Below are 19,551 nucleotides of genomic sequence, written 5' to 3'. Positions count from 1 at the left end.
ATAGCACAACTCCACCAGATGGATTTGAGTTGAATTTCAGTTGTTGTTTTCCTTATAAACTTTACATTTATTTCCAATGAAAGTGACGCTGGGAGAAATCAGGCAAGCACTGACTTCTTTGTGTGATCAACATTTGTGAAAGCTGATTGCAAAACTAGGGAATTATGTTTATGAAAATCAGACCTAAGTAAGTGAAACAAAAAAAAAATAGCACTGAGCACCAGAGGAGACACATACAATGGCTGAAAGTTAAATAATCTAATTATAAACACGGTGATGTATAAAATGCCAGCACAAAATCCTGCATTACTTCATCTCCTGTGCATGTAAATCTAATGGGCCAAACCTCAACAAAACAGGCTCTTGATGCCCTTCCAGCTGAAGTATTTGATCCAAAGCTCACAAAGTCAGTATGAATCATTAAAGTTTTGGAAGCTGAGAGCCAATTTTTCTGCAGGAAATTATCTTACATCTAAAACTGCTTTTTTCCTAGCAGAAACTTTATAATTAAAAATAGCCTTGAGTATTGTAACATGATTTATATAGAATAGTGTATTTCTTCTACTTTCTTTGAAAATAACAGGTAAATATCTCATGTACAATATGATGTTTTTCAGTAAGGCATTTTTATAGAATATTAAAACTGTATTAATCTGGCTACCAGGAACATGATTTTCCCACAGGAAAGAACGTGTTATAAGGCCACAAAACAATAGTCCAAGTAAGGTCCAGAATACAGAATATTTCCAGGTTGATTACGCATTATGCAAACTACAGTTCCTTCTCAAGATCAAAAAATCCATAAATCCATATGTGTTTCCACAGGCTCTCTACACAAATTGCCTGTCAGGGTGAAAATCTTGAAAACTGTGCTGTAACCAGGATGATGAAGGGAAATTACTGCCAGAAAGATTATATAGTGAAGAAAAACGGTGCAAGTTATTGTGTGCCTCCTAGCTTGAATACATATGGGACAAATGCAAATTTGCCAAATGAAATACTGCCTAGAGTGCATAAATTTCAAACAGATAATACTTTGTCCTTATTAAAGCCTGGCTGGGATCGCAGAGTATTTTTTCCTGAAACTCCAGCTTTTCTGTGAAGGTTGTTTATCCCCTAAAGGAGCATCAATTATAAAGAATGGTCAAGCCACCAAAATTGGAAGAGCAAGACTCAAAGCAAGTAAACTGCAACAACATGACTGATAAAAACTTGAATCTTGCCATGCACTCCAGGTGTCCTTCGAGGGGATGACATAAGAATTATCATTTATTGGCAGAGAAACAAATACCTTGGTGGAAGAGCCGAGGTGTGACACATGGATCTACAACAGCACAAAACTAAAAGGGTGGGCAAAAATAGAGCTTTTGTGAGAAATTAAACATCACAAGGATGTTTAGCTCTGTGGGTCCTGAGCACTAACTAGAGGTTAGTGTGGATAACGGGATAATTTGTACCAAAAGCCATTTGAAGCCTCCTTGTGCTCAGCGAAGCTGATTTAGGTTTTAGCTGCTCAAAGCACAGCACTAAATCAGCAGGAAGAGCAGATTGGTTCCTCCGGAGTGGTGAATAAATAACAAGTTAAAAATCAAACCACAGAATGGATTCAAAGACAAACTGGGGATGTTTTGCATAACTTTGGGAATAAAGGTTGAAGTGAGATGGGAGTGGGCTCATTAAAAGGAGGGAGAGGGACTTCTTGTACGGGCCTGGAGTGACAGGCAGAGGGGGAATGGTTTTAAATTGATAAAGCGCAGGTTTAGATTAGGAATAAATTGTTCCTGTGAGGGTCTGAGGCCCTGGCACAGGGTGCCCAGAGAAGCTGTGGGTGCCCCTGGATCCCTGGCAGTGTCCAAGGCCAGGCTGGACAGGGCTTGGAGCAGCCTGGGATGGTGGGAGGTGTCCCTGCCATGGCAGGGGTGGCACTGGATGGACTTTAAGGTCCTTTCCAACCCAAGACATCCTGCGGCTCTCCGATAACCCCGGCGCTGCCCCAGGGCTGCTTCTCCCCTCAGCGCATCCCGCGCTCTCCTCACAGGGTGTGCTCCCCCCGCACGGAATGGTCTCTTTCTCCCCGCGTCCCCCCCTCCAGCGGCGCCCAATGGTCTCTCCCCGGCCCGCGCTGCCATGGCAACGGCTCCACGCTGGCGGCCGCGCTCGGGACTGAGGGGCAGCGGGCAGGGAGCGGGGCAAGGAGCGGGATCGGGACAGGGACAGCTCCCGCCGGGGTGAGCCCTCCGAGTTCCCCTCAGGGACAGCACCCTCCGGGTTGAACCTTGAGCGCCCCTTCGGCACCGAGGTGGTCCTCGGAGCTCCGCTCAGGACCGAGGCTCCCGCCCAGCAAACGCGTCCCTGCGCGGAGCCCATGCCCACGGCGGTCTGGGAGCACCCGGGGCAGTGTAAATTGTGTAAATTAATGGTGTAAATGCCCCCAGGCTGTGCCCTGGGCACGCACAGCACAGCACAGCCCAGCCCAGCCCAGCCCAGCCCTCGCACTGTTCTCGTTATCGCTTCCCTCACGCCTTGCTGGTTTTAGGTTACAGCTCCAGGCAGGTTATTCTACCCTGCCCCTCCGACCTTCCATCAGGCTGGAAAAGACACCGGTAATGAAAGAAAAAAAAAACCCCAAACAACCTCACCGCTTTACTGCAGGCCTTTTTATACATTTATTTCCTGTCTGCCCTTGTGCTCTGCTCTGTTTCCCCAGCGCGGCCGGCAGGACCCAGTCGGACCAGCAAGCCCAGGGCACCTTAGAGCTTAAAGAGGATCTCCAAAGGCAAGTTCCGACCTTGCTGCCTTTATCCACCTGGTATTTATTGTTCCACCTGGTATTTATCACCCCACTTGTTATTTATTGCTTCACAGGTTACTTATTGCCTCACTTGCCTCTTTTTTTGCCTCCTGTGGGCAGAACTGCTGTAGCTCTGTAATGTGGGCAGGAAGGTTTTTATCTTTAGAAATTTACTTTATAATGTGGGTTTTGGTTTTTTTTTTTTTTTGTAATCTACCTGGAGAGGCAGAGACTATCCTGCTCACGGCCTTTGGATTTGAAGTTATTTGCAATACCGTTGAAATTACAGTTCTTGGTTAAGCAGTAAATATATGCAACTTGTAGAAATAGGTGTCGATTTTGCAGAGTTACAAAGATAATACATCTTTCCAAAGCGTGGTGAAAATGCAAAGTGTGGGAAAATGTCTTAGTGTCTTTCAGCTGTTTTAATCTGTTTTTTGAGATCTTTCTTCATGTGTGGCATCTGCCATTAAACACAGAGGTGGAGAATTGGTTTAAAAATAGAAAGTGCAGTTTGAAATGGTTGGGGTCACAGGTGTTGGGGCATGGAGAATATGAGCTTATTCTGAGAGACTGGGATTGCTTTAGCATACCTGACTGCTGGGTTTAGACTGGCAGATCAATCATAATTTATGTCATAAATTTTATTTTTTTTTTTTTGAACCTGTTAGTGAAATGTTAAGTGTTTGGAAGGACCGGAAGTCAGTTGTAATTAACAGCAAATGGGTGGAGAACAATGATAGACAAACTCTTTATTGCACTTAGAATAGTTCTTCAAAGGAAATAGTTTGGTTTGAATTATTGGTAAGTGGATAGAACTTAGTGCAGCGTGAAATCCATGTTCATGGTTAGGATAATTGGATGTGAGCTATTACACATCCAGCACTATCCCTTTGGATTTTATGGGTTTATTGATGTGAAGAAGCTGTCAGAATTTAGTCTGCTCTAGTTAAACTCTTGTAGTGTGAAATAAACTACACCCCTCTTCAGCTGCCTCTAAGTTATAAACCTGTCCTTAAGTCGATTAGGAAGAGATTTGAGCTAAGCTGGGATACAGGATATACAGAATTTGGGTTTATTTAGCCATGGAGTCTTCAAAGTTGACTCAAACTTCATTTAGCCAAAACAGCAGTTTTTGTTTTGTAACTTTTAACTGTATATTTATTGTCAGTCCAGAGGAACCTGCTGGAATGATGACATTTGAGTACCATTGTGTGCAGAAGAGCAGGCAGAAAGGATGTGGCTAATTAGTGCTTGATTTATTTATGTTGATGAGTTGCTTACTGTTTGCCTCACTGGCAAATTGTGTTGCCTGTTAGAAAGAGAGAAGGGATTCATTAAACAAAAGCCAGGCAGAAAGAGGGAACTCCTTTGTGTATGTAAATTCCTAGTCTGTTTTTGGGGAGTTTGGTTTTATACCAAACAGGATTATGCTGTTCAAGGAATTCCTGTATTTTCTCAGAATAATTCAAGGGGTTGATCACTGTCCATCCTGTGTTGTCCACATCTTGACATTGTTTTTTCCCACCCAGAATTACTGTATTCCTGGAACTTTTAGGGCTTTTTATCTCTAATATTCTCACACAGCATCTCTGATATTTATCTCTGATGTTACCACATTTTAAAGTTATCCCTTTACGTATTTGCTTTCAGTGGAATACGTTAACTCATATAAATGGCAATTTTTTATTAACTATTTTCCCTCTTTGAGCTTGCTAAGTTGACCTGTGTAATTGCCTCTGTTTTTAGTATTAATCCAGTGTGTGACCTCCTCCTGTCCAGCTCTGCTTGTCTTGCCAAGAAAAGAACTTTCTTCTATTCAAAATTAATAAAATCTTGTTTTATCCTGGGACATGATAAAAGAAGAACTGTTTTGAAATGATGTTAGAATTGAGGGCTTGGCTTTTCTGACAGTGAGAAACACGTTTTGTGCACTCATCTGACGCTGTCAGCACTGAAATGGTGCTTTTAGGTTCTGTGGCACCAGGTGTTTTAACTTCAGTGTGCCACTGAGAGGTGTTTCACCTCATGGATGGAGATATTTGGACACATTTTATCTGCATTAATGTTCAATTTCAGGTTTACCTGTGGACAGAGAGCAGAACTTTTCCTCTTGAGCTCCTCCTTTTACTCTTGAGTTTTCCATTTATGATGTTTCAAATCCTAAACATCTCCTCATTATTTGCTAGGTCCTGCTTTCCCCAGGAACCTGAGAGCCACGAGCTGCAGAACAGTTTCCAGGCACTCTGTCAGCTGTAAGTCTCTAGAATATCAAGTTTTGTTTCTTTCTCCATGTGCATCCCAGCAGTACATGTCCAGTTTTGGCACTGAACTGCAGTTATCCCACAAACATTCCAGCCCAGGAAAGCTATGGATGTTCACTTTCAAGTTGGAACCCTGTGCTACATAAGCTTGCTTTTTGGAAGAGTATTTTTCAACCAAAAAAAAAAAAAAAAAAAAAAAGGTATATGAAACACCACTGAAGTCTTGAGACATTAACTCAGCTCTGTGAGTTATTGTGTTCCTTTGTATCAATTTGTCTGTGACAGAAAGAATTTATCTTCCCGAATCAGTTGAGATGGTTTTTCATAGCCGTTGGTACAATTTTCTCCTTCTTGGTGCTTTCTGTGGGTTTGGTTCAAGAAAGCTGTGAATTAGTTAATATTAATCTGCTTGCACTGAACTTTAGGGAATTGCTCAAATGAAACAGCCAAGAAAAGTCTTTTCCCTGGCATCATAAATGTAATAAAAAGAGTTTTTTTTCCCCCCAGTTAAATTTAATTTTTAGTTGCCCTAGGACTTTATTGGCACTTCATATAAACAAATTCTGTGCTCCATTTCTCTCTATACGTGAATATTTTTGGATGTGCAATGAGCTTTTTACTGTTTTAATTTCAATTAAATTCCCATTTCAACAGGTTCCTAACTGTAGATCATTGAAATTTTCTTTTTTAGAAGAAGTTTAACTGGACACCATGAACATCAATAATTTTGTAATACTCCCAGGCTCAAAATCTGGAACCTCAGTGAGATTAAAAACAAAGTAAGTGCATTCTATGTTCTACTGAGATATGTTTTCATAACTTTAAATAAGTTTTAATGCAACATTAACTAGAAGACCTTATCTGTACAAGAGCAAGAATCATGATGTGTTTTTCTAGCATTTTCCCTATGCTTTTATCCACAAGCCTTGCTTTTCTTTGGCTTTAATCTACTTTCTGATTAAGTTATAGATTTTACAACCCTGTGTATCTACTGGGTAATAGGAACACACTAAAGAAATTACTGGATTGTTGATTTTAATATAATTAAACCTCAAACCTGTCTTAGTACAGACACAGTTGTATCAGCCTTGTGTTGCAGTTTGCATTTGACCTGTCCTGAATTTTCCAGAGCTGTTCTCAGTCTTGCCATAAAGGTAAATCCTAATGAATATTTTACTGTTTCCTCCAGAACTGTCAAGGAATTGCAGTTGGAGAAAGTGCAATTAGAAACAGAAAACAGAGAGATGGAGAAGAGATTACGGCAACTGCAGTCTGACATGAGCAGAGAAAAAGAAGAGAGGAAGTAAGTTCAATTTTCTTTTGGGAAAAAGGAATCCAGTGAGATGCTTCCTCCACACTTCCACTTCCCCAGATGGGACTTCCTGTAAAGTCTGGAATTCACAACAGTGTTCAGTCTCCTCTCTCTGACCTTCCTTCCCAATGATAAACCTGCTTCCCTGTGACTTGGTTAATGTTAAACTCTCATATGATATTAGATCAGTTTCCCTCGTTTATTCCCTTTTCTCCTTTTTTCCCCTGTCTGAGTGGATTTGTCACCTTAGTTTTCTAGCAGGAGACAGAGCAGTTTCTCTTGCACTACTTCAGTCTGATTTCAGAAGTTTCTGCAGAGGATGCTGTTGTTAGAATGGCTTTGATCCCCATTTACATTTGTGTAGCTTCCCAGAGAGTCATCTTCAGTATTCCATCATACAAGGCTTGCAAACCAAGATCAGCGTACAGAAGCAAATGCTGGGGTGAAGTTTAAATCTGAGTCACTCTGAATGCTGGCAAATCTCTGCCACATCTGCTTCCTTTTCCTTGAGTTTCTGGAGTTTCTGCCTACTGTGCTTTGTCACTGGGGATGCAAATGCCTTGGATTTGGATCTCTCAGTGCTGCAAAGGGCCTGCTGTTGGCAGCTCTGGGAGCACTGGCCTGAGCTGCTGGGACAGTGTTTGCCAGGTGATGTGTGGCACTTTTTTCTCCATATTATTCTCAAGGAGTTGTTCTTGCTTTGTTCTCAAGGCCTTGTACCTGCAAACCCTGATAGGGTTGCTATGGTGAGCTCAGAGGATTGGAGCCATCATGGACTGGTTTGGGTTGGAAAGGATCTGAAAATTCTGCATTTTAGCAGTGCTGGATGAAGTCCTGGAGTAAAGTGGGACAATGAAGCCTCATACAAAATGTACTTCAGTTTTTATTCTTCTAAGCCCAGCCTTTGAGAATTGATAAGATTTCTTTTATGTTAAAAAACTTGGACCAATTTAATGGTCTAAAAATAAGTACTTTCTTACACATTTGATACATTTACTGCTATAAAAGTGACGTGAAGCAGGTTTCAATGGAAGGGAACATTTGTATTTTGGGGACTTGATGATCCTATAGACAAGTATTTTATTTTTAGTGCTCTGTTCATATTTAATAAGCTGCAGGAAAACCTTCATGCTTCTCTTGCTTGCAGAAAAAAGAAAAAAAAGTTCTTTTTTGCTCTTGGTTCCTAGGAAATTAGGTGCTTATCACTGGAAATCTGGACAAGCATCAGCAAGGAGCAGCCAAGCCCGAGTTGTGGCACAAAATAATGTAAACAGGAAAAAGGTAGGAAACTATATTTGCAAGTAAAGCTAACTAAAGTAAAACAAGATTTAGAACCAGATTTATGCTGCAGAACAGGAAAATTTTAAATACTGTAAAACCAAAAGGTTAAGCACCTTCTGAGTAAAATTCCTGACTATTTATTCTTCCATGCCAAGCTTTTGGTTTCCTTTGAGCTGGAGGAACATCAAGTTTTGTTGGGTGATCTGCTGTGGTTTTAGTTGCAACAGAAAATGATCATTGCTTCTACAGATTTAATCCTGTAAGAGTGTCACTGGTAGTGCTGGAAGTCATCAGGAGCCTCTCCTTTGGCTGGCTGGTGCCCATGGTGAATCTGAAATACAAACCTTTCTGTGAAGTTTTGATTGCAAATTCTCTGCCTTCACAAATAAAATACACCTCAATTTATTGACTCTTGTCCTGTGACATGCTGGCTCAAACCTAAAAGAGGGACTTTAGGACTTTCTTGCTAAATCACTGAAAAATCTGTTTTCTTTTTAATATATACAAATGGGGCACTTTTCCTTATTTTCTTTTGGAAATTTTTCTGTGGCAATTTCTCTTATACTCGCAGAAAATGAGACCTTCAATAAAATTGCCTGTTTGCCTGTGAGAGGAGAGGATCAGAATGAAAAGGTTTTCTTTAACCCAACACCTTCTCTTCCCCCTTCTCTGAGACAAGCAATTCAAAGCTGTCAGAGTTTCAAAGACTTCAGGTTTCAGCTGGGGTGGCTGAAGAGGAGGTGCAAGGGGCAGAATTTTCCAAAGGGCAAAATTAAAACAAGGAATAATTGAGGCTGCAAGGTGAACTCTGCTTGCAGGGGAAAGCTGAGGAGCAAAAATACTGAAAATTATTAATTCCTGGGATGTTGGATCATGGAAGGGTTATGAGGACAAATAATTTCAGAGGGAAACTACTCCTGGGCTTCATGGATGTCATGAGCAATACATGGAGTTTTCTCTTTAAATGCATGCCTGGCTGTTTTCCTAGAAACCCCTTTCATTCTATAAAAGTTACTCATCACTAATTTTCATTAGAATTTTATATATACATGTGTATGGAAATATTCTTTCCTGTAGGTTTCTCCAGAAAAAATGAAGTTGCAAATACTCAAGGAACAGATTCAAGGTAAAGACATCTTTCTTAACTAAATAAAACCTAAACAAACTTCTGGTTGATTATTGCTTCTTGGAGGTTGCTGCAATGAAACAATGAGGAAATCAGACTCAAGCACTGGATTAGTTGGATTTTTGTTGTTTTTTGTTCCAGAGCCAGTGAAGGAACCAGATAAACCTGCAAGAGGAGATGTCACAGCTTGTGAAAAATACGAAGTGAAGGGGGTGGCCTATGGACGATCTGAACTGAAGGATGTGCTGCTGGTGAGTAAATGGTTTGAAAATAACACTCCAGCAACACAATTGAATGTGTGTAGAATTGTGTTGTGGCACTGTGTAGACATACATTTTTCCTTCTCTTCTTTGGTAACTGCTTAGTGCCCATAAAGTGAAGAAAGGTTTTATACCCTGATCTCCCTGAATGCAAGGGAACAGATGAAATTGTTCTCCTATCACAACTGTGACCACTTCTTTAACTGGTAACACTTAAAGAATTTACTTAACCTGCATTTTTATTGATTTGCCCAGCATGTGGATGTGACTGAAGAAGGCTGATCTCATCCTTAGCTAAGGAACACTACTCTGTGACTAAAATAGGACATATGGTTGCAGGCAAATAGGACAAAATTAATTGGTCCATGAATGTTTTGTAATTTTAAATGCTTAGATAAGGACCAGGGCACATGTTGAATTCTGACTGCTTTCCAAGCTGGCACCTTGCTGGCTGTGTGAGAGTAGAAATTTCTATTATCAAGTATGATTTATATTTAACAAAGAAATTTTGCCTTTTAGCAAGTATAAATATGAAACCCAGTCTCCAAAGTGTGGTGTAGCCTCCTAAAATTCGATTTTTAAAGTAACCTATGTGAATAGAATAATTCTGCTGTTGAATGAGAAAATACTCTTTTAGAATAAAAATATTATCTCTCTTGGAATAATACATGGTGTGATTTATTTCCATTGCTTTTATTAAACCATTTGAGCTGCTAACACTCAAAAAGAACAGATATTTTGTGTGTGTCTAATGCTTTCCCATCGGAAGAAAACACGTGTGGGTTTGGAATTTAAGTTAACTTACCAGCAAAACCAGTGGGATTTTGTTCCCTGCTCCCAGTTTCATTAACAGTCACGGAATAAAGAACTCCACGCGCTCCCAGCAGCTCAAACCGTGCGTGGTTTTGTTTTTCAATCGCTTTTTAAGGAGCGATCGCGGCTCGTCGCGGGGCTGCAGCGCCGGCAATGGCCGCCCGAGGGCGCTGCGCCCCCGCAGGAGCCTCCCGGAGCGCTGCGCGTCCCGGGGGATCCCTGGGCTCTGGAATAATTGAGCTGTAGCGATAATTGCTCTGCAGATCGTTAGGGCAGCCCCGCTCTCGAGTGATCCCTGCTCATCCCGCGTTCACACGGGGAGCTCTGCGCTGTGCTCATCCCGCAGGGCGGTGAGAGGATCAGGGAATGTCCTGAACGTGCAGACACCCGGACACCTTTGAACAGCCACTGCTTATTCCTTTGGCAAGTCCCAAGTGCCACTGGATGTGCAACCAGTTCCTGGATCAGTCAAAGCATCGAGGAGACGAGAAAGCATCCTGATGATGTGGAGTTTGCTGATGTTGGACTCTTTCTCGTTACACTTTCTACCTGTGCCTTTGCTGTTTTTTGTGGTACAAACATGTCCCTTACATGGAGAATGTGTAGATAAAGGATCTTTCCTTCTGGTCTTTCCCTGTGCAGGGAGAGGATGAACATAAAGTGTTTGTGGTTTTGCTTGATAGTCATCCAAGAGCTGGTAATGAAAACCTTCCACAGTGATTCTCTTTGTTCTAATGAAGGTTGCAAATCAGTAAAATCCCAGGGTGACACTGTTTTTCTCCTTTTGTAGCTGTTTTCAGTCAATCTCATCTGTTAGTTTGGACTTCCCTGGACTGATTTTTTTAATATGTGAACTGCTCTCCCAGTTAAATGACCATTTTCCTCTTGTTGACCTCTCCAGGTGTGCCCCTGTCACTGAGCAGCTCTTCATTAGTAAAGCACATAGCTCATCAACTTGTTTAAATGAGACATGCTGCATAAAATGCCTCCTTGACTCCCTCCCAGCTATGGGATGTGGGCTTTCCATGGCCACTGGATGCTCTCTGATACCAGAAGCATTTAAATTTAGGGGTTTTCATGTGTGTGGTAATAAAGACTTTGTCTTTCTTATTTAGCTCTTGATAGATCTTTGCAATTAACGGTGAGCAAGATCACATAAAATGTGAGAGATCTTGTTTACCAGGTAGCTCCACAGAGCTCAGAAAATTGAGTGCTGCAGTTGCACAGCTGACACTAAAAATGTTGCTGCTCATCAGAGGTGCTTTATTAATGATGTTGTGGACCTGATTTAGGAACCAGCCTCAGAATCAGCCTGTGCAAGCCTTGGAAAGCAGGACAAAGGATTATTGCTGAGGGGTGCATATGATGAGGAGTCATCTGCAAAGTCTTTTCAGGAAGCTTTGCTTCAATGGAGAAAAAGTAAAAGGGATCCTGGAGAAGAACTGCGTGCCAGTGAGGTCTCATCAGGTATGGTTTGTTCTGTTTTAATATTTTAGTTACATTAGGAGCCTTTTGGGTGAGTGAGCAGATTTTTGATTAGTGAAGGCAGCTATTATGTTGAGAGTAATAAAGGTTTTTTCACTTAGTTTTTCTCAGTGTTCCTTTATCAATAACAATAATCTCTGAAGGATTTTTGACTAATGTGCAGGGAAACCTTTATTTCAGGTTTTGTAATGAACTCTGGCAGTGGCCAGGTTGTTCAGCTCATGTCCCTGCACCTTTCCATGGCTTTGTGTCTCACTTGGCACTTCAGCAGGAACTGGAATGCTCAAAGTCAGCCTTTAACTGAGGAAAAGAATGTGCAGGGCTCAGGATTTTGTATGTTCTATCCAAGTACATTTTCTGCTTGCCTTCCACAGGCTCTTAATATTTCTTTGTCCCAATGAAAGGATGCAATCAGCTGAAGTATGCATGGGAAAATAGGAAAAATTCCTCTGGTCTGATTGGATTTGTGCAAGCTTGTCTTGTTCCTCTAATCCCTACATGGTGTTTGTTCTCTGTGGGTTTTTGTACAAAATAATATTAAACTGATTTTTCTTTTTCCTTTTCATTCTTCTTTTTTGTGGTATTTTTATCTGTGGAGCTATGGATTTCCATCTCCCCAAGTCTTCCCATGCCTCCAGTGCAGTAATCTGTAATAAATGAGTTTTTATGGCTGCCCCCACTGCTGACTGTGTTCTGTAAATATAATATTGCTGGCCATTTAAATTTTGGAGCTTAGCTAAGCACAGACTCAAAATGCGATGTTCATTCAAGAGTAATGTAGGTAAATAGCAAGTTTGTAAGTCTGGACAGCTGAATAATTTTTTAAAAAATAATTCTAACAGAAGCTGTGGGGACTTGTGAGGTGCAGACCAATGTCTCTGTTCAGAAGGAACCCATCCAGGTTGAATTCCAGAAGGATGGACTGAGCTACATGGAGAAACTCCTGCTGAAGAAATACAGAAGGTATTGTTGAAGTTGCTGCTCCTAATGAAAGAATTCAGAAACAATTAACAAAAATGCAGATTAAACATTTAAAATATTAGCTATATTATGAAGATTTAAGGTGAGCATATACATGATGCTTTATTTCAATAAAATAATGATTATAATCAGACTTGATCACTTTATAGTTCAGAATTACTGTAGAAGAGAATATTTAGAGAGTTTCTCTTTACTATCAGTTCATTGTGAAGTTGGAAGACTGGTTTTGGTATTTGATTGCTTGATTTTTGGGGCATTGGCTGCAGGAGTTTTGTGGAGAAAAGGAAGAACAATCTTCAGGGTACTTTTGTGGACATTACAGAGTTATTTTATGAGTTCCTGAAGTGCAAGGCATCTCAGTGAAATTAGGAAGAGTTAATTAATACTGCTGGAATAAAGAGTGGTGGGGTTTTTCTTTTTCTTTTTTGTGATATATTAAAACAGTCTTGACTTGTAAGATTGATTTTTATTTTTTTTTCCTATTTCAGAACTCCTGCTGATCAAATTTTTGAAAGTTGCCTAAAAGATTCAAGGCCTGTGCAAGCCCTGAGTGTTCATCAAGCTGGGACTGAAAGAGGGGGAGGAAGAAGTGATGATCCTGATGACATTGAGGACTTAACAGGTGAAACAGATTTCTGTTTATTGAATCAAAAATACCTTTTCCTTGAGATATTTTTTTCTATGTTTGCTGAATAGTTACATTCTTAAGCAATTTCTGCTTAAAGCTGCAATAAGAAAATGAAAAGTTTGTGGTTCTTCATAATAAATAAAAAATGTTGCATTTTTATGAGTGTGTTTTGAACAGGAAAAAATGAAATGTGTGAAATTATTTATATTTCATAGATGAAGAGGTGAAGAAATACTGGGCATCTATTTATAGAGTGGAAGAACCCAACACTGTTCCTGAACATGCAGAGACCTCTGTGAAAATTGAGTTCCTTGATGATGTAAGTATCTCACAAAGGACTTCATGAATCTCAACAATGAACTGATTGGTTTAAGTTTTGATCTGTTAAATATTTATAATAGCGACAGTTAAATAACTTCCAGTAAGGAAAAATGCTGCTACATTGTTTGCTTTCCATATAAATGTGGAAGGTTTATCTTTCCAAAAGTTCCCTGTAATTTTTTTCTGTTGCATCCAGGGACCTGCAGTATATGGAATTCACACACAAATAAAGTCTGGCAGCCTTTAATCACTTTTAAATTTTTTTAATAATTTAAAAAATTTTCATCTGCTGCTGAATATGGATCTCTTTGGTTTTATTTTTCATTCAGCCTCATAGCAAGGACTTGGAAGAACCATCAGACCCTTTGGTAAAGGCAACTGGAGCTGTGGGAATGAATAAACAAGGGAAAACTGACCCCCTGGAGCAGTGTGCAAGGTATCAGAAACAGATTGTGGGAGAGGAAAGGAAATAATTCCATCTGTGGGTTTAGTTCCTAAGAAATGGGAGCTTTTCTTTGCAGGTGGTTATATTTATTAGTCATTGACTGTACATTGTTTTAAAGGCCCTGTGGAGTATTAATTACCTGCAATTAGAGAGACATCACATTGAAATATCTGCATTTTACTTGAGCACTCCCACGTGTGCGAGATCCATTTTTTTGCCTGTGCCTGTCCTGAATTTTAGTACAATTTCTCTTTCCTGAGCTCTTACCTCAGCAGGAACTCCCATACAAATTCTGTCATTGGTCAGTGCTGTTCCCTTTAAGATACTCTCACTTGATTAACTTTGTAATTCCAAACAATAATTGATACATGTGCAGTTCTTCTGATCTCCCCAAATGTATTTGAGTAGATGTTACCTGGTTTTTTGTTCTTCTGGTTTTTCCTCCTTCCTCTCTTTCAAAGCTCAGCAGTTGCAGACCAGAGCAAGACAGAGCCAGACCTTTAAAAGAGAAATAGGTATAGTGGGAAAGTATTTTTTCCATTTAACTTCCACAGCTGACACTGAATATTTTTTACTTTTTCCTTCAACAGAAATCCTGTTTCTCCTCAAGAAATTTCTCAAGGTAAATTTGGAAAGATATGAAGTTCTTTGTACAACATACATAAATGTGCACAATTTCTCATATAGGATGTGGTAGTTAACTACAGTGGTTGTCTGAAAAATAATTAAAGGTCATTAAGTTATTTATCATTTTCTGAGCTATTGCAAGTTGATTTGATTACAATTTGATAAGCTGTGTGAGCACTTTTGATAAACATGTATGAACAAAGAAACAGCTTAAGAGTCATTTGCAGCCTGATAGGATGTTTCAAATCTTAGAATTCTTTTATGGAAATTTTATGAAATTTCTACTATTGCAGTTCTTTAGCTTTAATGGACGTTTTGTATTTGAAGTTCATGAAGAAAACAGTGGGCTTGCAGGTTATAATTAATATTAATTTCCATTACAAATATTGCAATTTTTATAACTTTTGTAGAAAAACTGATTGTCTGCAGTGACCTTGAAAGAAATGCAGTGCAGGAGGAGAATATTGATCCAAAGACTGTGAGAAGATCACTGAGCTCCTGTCACCTTCCTGAGATCTCTAACCCCACTGAAGTGGTGAGAAACCAACATCTCCTCAAGGCTGAATTAAGGAGCAAGCAAGATCTCCTTGAGAGTGAATTTAAAAGCAACAAAGATCTCCTCAAGGCTGAATTAAGGAGCAAGCAAGATCTCCTTGAGAGTGAATTAAGGAACAACCAAGATCTCCTCGAGGCTGAACTCAGGACCAACCAAGATCTCCTTGAGCCACAAGTGCAGAAAAGCAGTAGGGAGCCCCAGGACCTGGGCAGTGTCTGCAATAGTCAGAGTTTGGTCTTGCCTGCAATTACAAAATCCTCAGTAAGTCATGATGTCTTTGATTGTTAAATAGATTAAGGATGTTGGTTAATCTAGTTTAGATTTAGAGGTTTGTCACTACCTACCTTATTTCCTAGGTAGGGGATGAAAGCCTCTGTGCTTTCCACTTTGTATTTCCAGTTTTCTGTTAATGTTCAAAAAAAAGGAAAAGAGAGAGCAGACTCAGACAATAAAACAAGTTTTTTTTTTTGGTTGGAGGAGCAGCTGTTCCCATGTTTGTGTTAACCTCTTGATGGAATGACCAAAGACTGTAGATAGTCCTATCTAACAAACTATTTAAATGTTCCTTTGCTGAAGATAAAATTAAAAGCAAAAAATCACAGGAAAGGTTGGGACATCGATTTGGAGTCATTGTTAAAGAGTGATTGCCTTCCTTTTTGTAACCAAAAGTGAACACAAACAGAAACTGCTTTTCATGTGCACAGTGAAAAATCAGCCTCAAACTCTCACAACATGAAAAGTTTTTAGGATTTTAAAGCATATCTTGAGCAAAAACATCATCCTAATGAATATCTATTGCAGCAGGCTGCCAAAATCAGTCTAGTTTCTATGAAAGTAGCATTTTATTCATCTAAACCTGCAAGGTTAATTTATAAAGTTTCCTGTCACTAATCTCTCTGTTTTATTCAAGTTACAGGATGTAGCCAAAAGACACAAATCTGCTTCTGCATCATACCAGGGGCTCGAAGGTTTCTTTGTTCTAGGGGCAAACCCTGAAGAAGGAAAGCTGGAGGCTTCTTCCCCAAGAGCTGCCTGCAGCCCTCTGGACAGGAGTGTCCCTTTTCTAGGTACTGGTTGGTGAAGAAAATCCTCAAAAATATCCCTGTTTATCATCTTTAATTCAGTTCACTTCTATCCAACTTGGTTTAAGAGTCACTTCAGGGTGACAGTTATGCCACACAAGTGGTGCTGGGCAAGGATAAAATAAACTTCCTACCCTGAGGCAAGCAGGTGCCATAAATTGATGTAACTATTTAAATCCCCTGAGAATTTGCTTCCATGAGGTTCCTGTTGCTTTTCATGGTGTATGTGAAACAACATGTGAAATCCTTGGTGAAAATCATTAATCTGATCAAATATCTCACTTGAAATTAAGCTTTTAGTCTATTATGTATCTAAAAAAATTTGTTGTATGGATTCTTTAATTCACACATGAAATGCAGCAACTATAGGAACCATAAATGCATACTAACAAAAACCCTGCAAGTAATTTTCTCTAATATATTTTGATTTCAGGAGATGGGCAGTGGGTTTCTGAAAGGAGCTTAAGTGAATATGCTGATGACTCTGTAGTTCAAGGTGTTGTAGAAAGTGAGCTGAACAGAACTGCAAGTGCTTTCAAGGCTCAAAATAAAATTTCTCCTCTCATGGTAACCTGCATGCCATGCCCAGGTAGGGACAGCCACAGTTTTGAGGTCCTACTGAAGTTAATTTTAATTGTGTAAAATGGAGACACTCTGGGATGAATCTGTTGAATTTGTCATTTTTATATCTTAATTTGTCTATTTGCATTTTGGGTTTTTGTAAGAATGAGCTTTGGAGATAATCACCTCTTTTCAGCTATCACCAATAATTCTTCTTGTGCTGAGTTTCTACTTCTGCTGCCCCTTTACTCCCCTCTTAACTTGAATATTTAGAGAATAAACTCTAGAAGAAGTTGAGTATATGTGTGTTGGCAGTTCCTGGTACAGTCTGGGAGTGATCTAATAAAGGATTTCTTCCTGCTGCTGAAGTAATTCTGATTATGTGAACTCAAAGAAACAAGGCCACAAGTAATAACTGTAGCTGCACTTTTTTGTTACCTTCCTCAATTTCAATTGTCTCCATCTCAGGAAATGTAGCTCTGCATTATTTCTCTCCTCGTGAGCAACCAGTGTGACATTTTCATTTAAATAATGCTGTGTGCAGAAATCAAAGCTGTCAATTTTGAATCCCAGGAAAATATTGGGAAGTGTCTCTGTTTTATTCATGTTACTTTAAATTAAACAAAGGAGGCAAACTTTTGAGCTTTCTACAATCACAGTGTCTCCCCTCACAAAATTTCTGGCATAGTGCAGAATCCTTGAATCATATATTTATTTTCTGAAAGATACTCCTGAAGTATGAGGCTGTACTTTTCAATATATTTGTACCTTCTTTATTAACATCTAGAAATTCATGATATATTAATTTGTAGTGATGTTTTTCATCAGCTAGAGATGTTTTGAGACTTTTAAGGGCAAGTTTTTGTCAATACTATGATTTTTTTTCAAGCTGATAGTGTAGATACTGCATCTTTTAGTTCATATTTGTTTTTAAAACATTTCAGGCCCTGAAAACTCTTACAGCTTAACCTGTGAAGATGAAACTTCCTCCAGCAACCCCTTGGAGAAGATCTGTGGAAATACTGCAGATTCCCCTAACACCCTGGAGCTGAAAGACTATGACACTTTGGATATTTTTGGGTAAGATCAGCTCTTGCTGTGTGTTTTTATAATGTTTTAAATTATCCAGGATACCAATAAAAACAGCCTCAACTTTCTGATTACATGGTAATTACAAATGTCAGCAAGACCTGTGTGGTACCTTGGTGTTCTAAGCCACTTCTCAGGCAGCTCAGAGTCAGAATTGAGGGGTGTATTTTATTGTTGAGATAAAACTTTGGTAAAAATTTTTAATAAAATGATAAGTTTTGGGATTGTGGGTTTTTCAGAGCATTAGCACTGAGCTTTATGAAGTAAATATCACAAAAGTCACCTGGATTCTTGGGTTGTAAGGTAGCTTTGAAAAGCTGTGAGCAGGTGGGTCAATAACCTTTTACTCACCATATATCTGTTATTTTCCCTTGGATCCTGAGGAGATGACTGGAAAAAAAGGAAATTCCCCAAAATTCTGGTTCTCACTGTTTTTTTAACTGGGATCTCATAACCAGCAAGAGTCCAAGAGCCACTAAAGTGAACTCCATGCTGATTCAGAGATTTGTGACAAAAACCCAGGGAAAAGATGAATTACAGTAGTTTGTACATGAAGTGCACTGAAACAATCTCCAGTAAAAGCTATTTTTGTGCCTTTTAGTTCAACATATGTGAACATATGTCAGCAAGGCTTAGAGCAGAGGAGCTTGGGGAGTTTGAGGTGCTGGAAATCATCACTGTGGTGTGTTTTTTTTAAGGGACTGGGATGAAAGCCAAATGGATGATGAGGAAGCAATTCTGGAGGACAAGCAGCAGGTTCTTGCATTGCAGTGAACATGGGAAGAGCTCAATTCCATCCCCACCTTTGTATGCTAGAGAACCAAGAAGATCAAGAGGTGTTTTGAGTGCTGCTTAAGATACCATTTACTAAGGAAACTTCTGTAAAACTGACATTAAAACATCTCAAAAATACCTTGCTTTTTGTTTTTTTGAGTTTTTTTATTAGTAGGAAAAATAACAGAATAAAAGAAAACTGGTTTTGGCTGCTGTTATATCTAAGGATTGTTTTATTCCTTATTTTTTATTCAATGTAAGTTCTCCTGCCCACAGATGGAATTTTGTGTCTCCAGCTGGGATTTGATGTTGCCAAACTGAAAAGTGCCACACAAGGGGTTATTAATGGGATGAATTGGGGTCTCAGTATGGCCAGGTAGGTTTGGTGATGCACAGGAGCAATCTCGAAGGTCAAGTACACTTTGTTACATGTTTGATAAGGAACTTGTACTTTGCGCAGTAAAAATTAAATTTTCCACAGTGGACTTGACTTCTGCCACACTCCTGTCTTCCTAATCCCAGCAGGGAGCCCAGCAAACAGCAAACCTCTGCTCAGAAGCAGTGAATTCCTTTTCCTTCTCTGCTCCAAAATTCCAGTTCAGAGGGATCTGTGTCCAGCCAACTTCAGCTGGGCTGTAAGTTATTGTCTTACAGGCCTTTTATAATTCAAAGAATAAAGAGGAAATGCAGTTAAGAGATCATCATGAGTGTTTTTCATTTTAACAAACAGCCCAACTGTCCTTTTCGAATTTCTGCATTTGTGTTGTATAAAAAGCTTTTTTTCTCTTCCTCCTCCCCAGAAAATGTAAGGTTTAATGCAATTATTATAATTTCTGTAAAAGGTCCCTTGGCCAGTGTGGTGCTTTGATGTAAAGAGGGTTTGGGGGCTTTCTGCTCCTTTTGAGGAGAGGCTTAATTGTACCCAGAAATTGAGTGGTTTTGAAGTTACCTAAATGGGATTTTTTGCTAACATCTTTAGGATTCTCAGGTACAGCAGCATACTTAGCTTTAAAGCTCTCTTTCCCTTCATGTGCCTGACACTTCTTCATTCTTTTGTTTCCTCCACTGGGGTTTTAAGGAAAACTTCCTCCTTCTCCCCTAGTTTTGATAAAAAAGGTGTATCAGAAGCAGTGACAAAAGTTTGTCTTGTTGCAT

The 19,551-nt window shown here is 39.5% G+C and overlaps 1 protein-coding gene across 4 annotated transcripts; it reads left to right on the top strand.

Annotated features, from left to right (window-relative positions):
- The first annotated feature begins 2,119 nt into the window (after positions 1–2,119).
- ZBBX (zinc finger B-box domain containing) lies at positions 2,120–18,614 on the top strand. 4 transcript variants are annotated; one of them, XM_085068963.1, is made up of 19 exons: positions 2,120–2,228; positions 2,537–2,603; positions 4,981–5,046; positions 5,747–5,834; positions 6,245–6,358; positions 7,555–7,648; positions 8,726–8,774; positions 8,916–9,025; positions 11,140–11,314; positions 12,175–12,295; positions 12,802–12,935; positions 13,157–13,260; positions 13,592–13,698; positions 14,298–14,329; positions 14,745–15,151; positions 15,801–15,957; positions 16,406–16,561; positions 17,478–17,613; positions 18,321–18,614. In XM_085068963.1, exons 4-19 carry the CDS (start codon positions 5,767–5,769, stop codon positions 18,394–18,396), a joined length of 2,040 nt encoding a protein of 679 aa, XP_084925089.1. In that variant the 5' UTR covers positions 2,120–2,228; positions 2,537–2,603; positions 4,981–5,046; positions 5,747–5,766; the 3' UTR covers positions 18,397–18,614. The 4 variants fall into 4 exon arrangements, with proteins under 4 accessions (XP_084925089.1, XP_084925092.1, XP_084925091.1 ...); XM_085068966.1 differs by lacking the exon at positions 16,406–16,561; XM_085068965.1 differs by lacking the exon at positions 2,537–2,603 and having other exon boundaries at positions 2,150–2,228.
- The last annotated feature ends 937 nt before the right edge of the window (positions 18,615–19,551 follow it).

Source organism: Lichenostomus cassidix, chromosome 9, assembly GCF_008360975.1.
Source record: "Lichenostomus cassidix isolate B80296 chromosome 9, HeHo_3.0, whole genome shotgun sequence".
Lineage (NCBI taxonomy): Eukaryota > Metazoa > Chordata > Aves > Passeriformes > Meliphagidae > Lichenostomus > Lichenostomus cassidix.
This window is presented reverse-complemented; position numbering and strand designations above follow the sequence as displayed.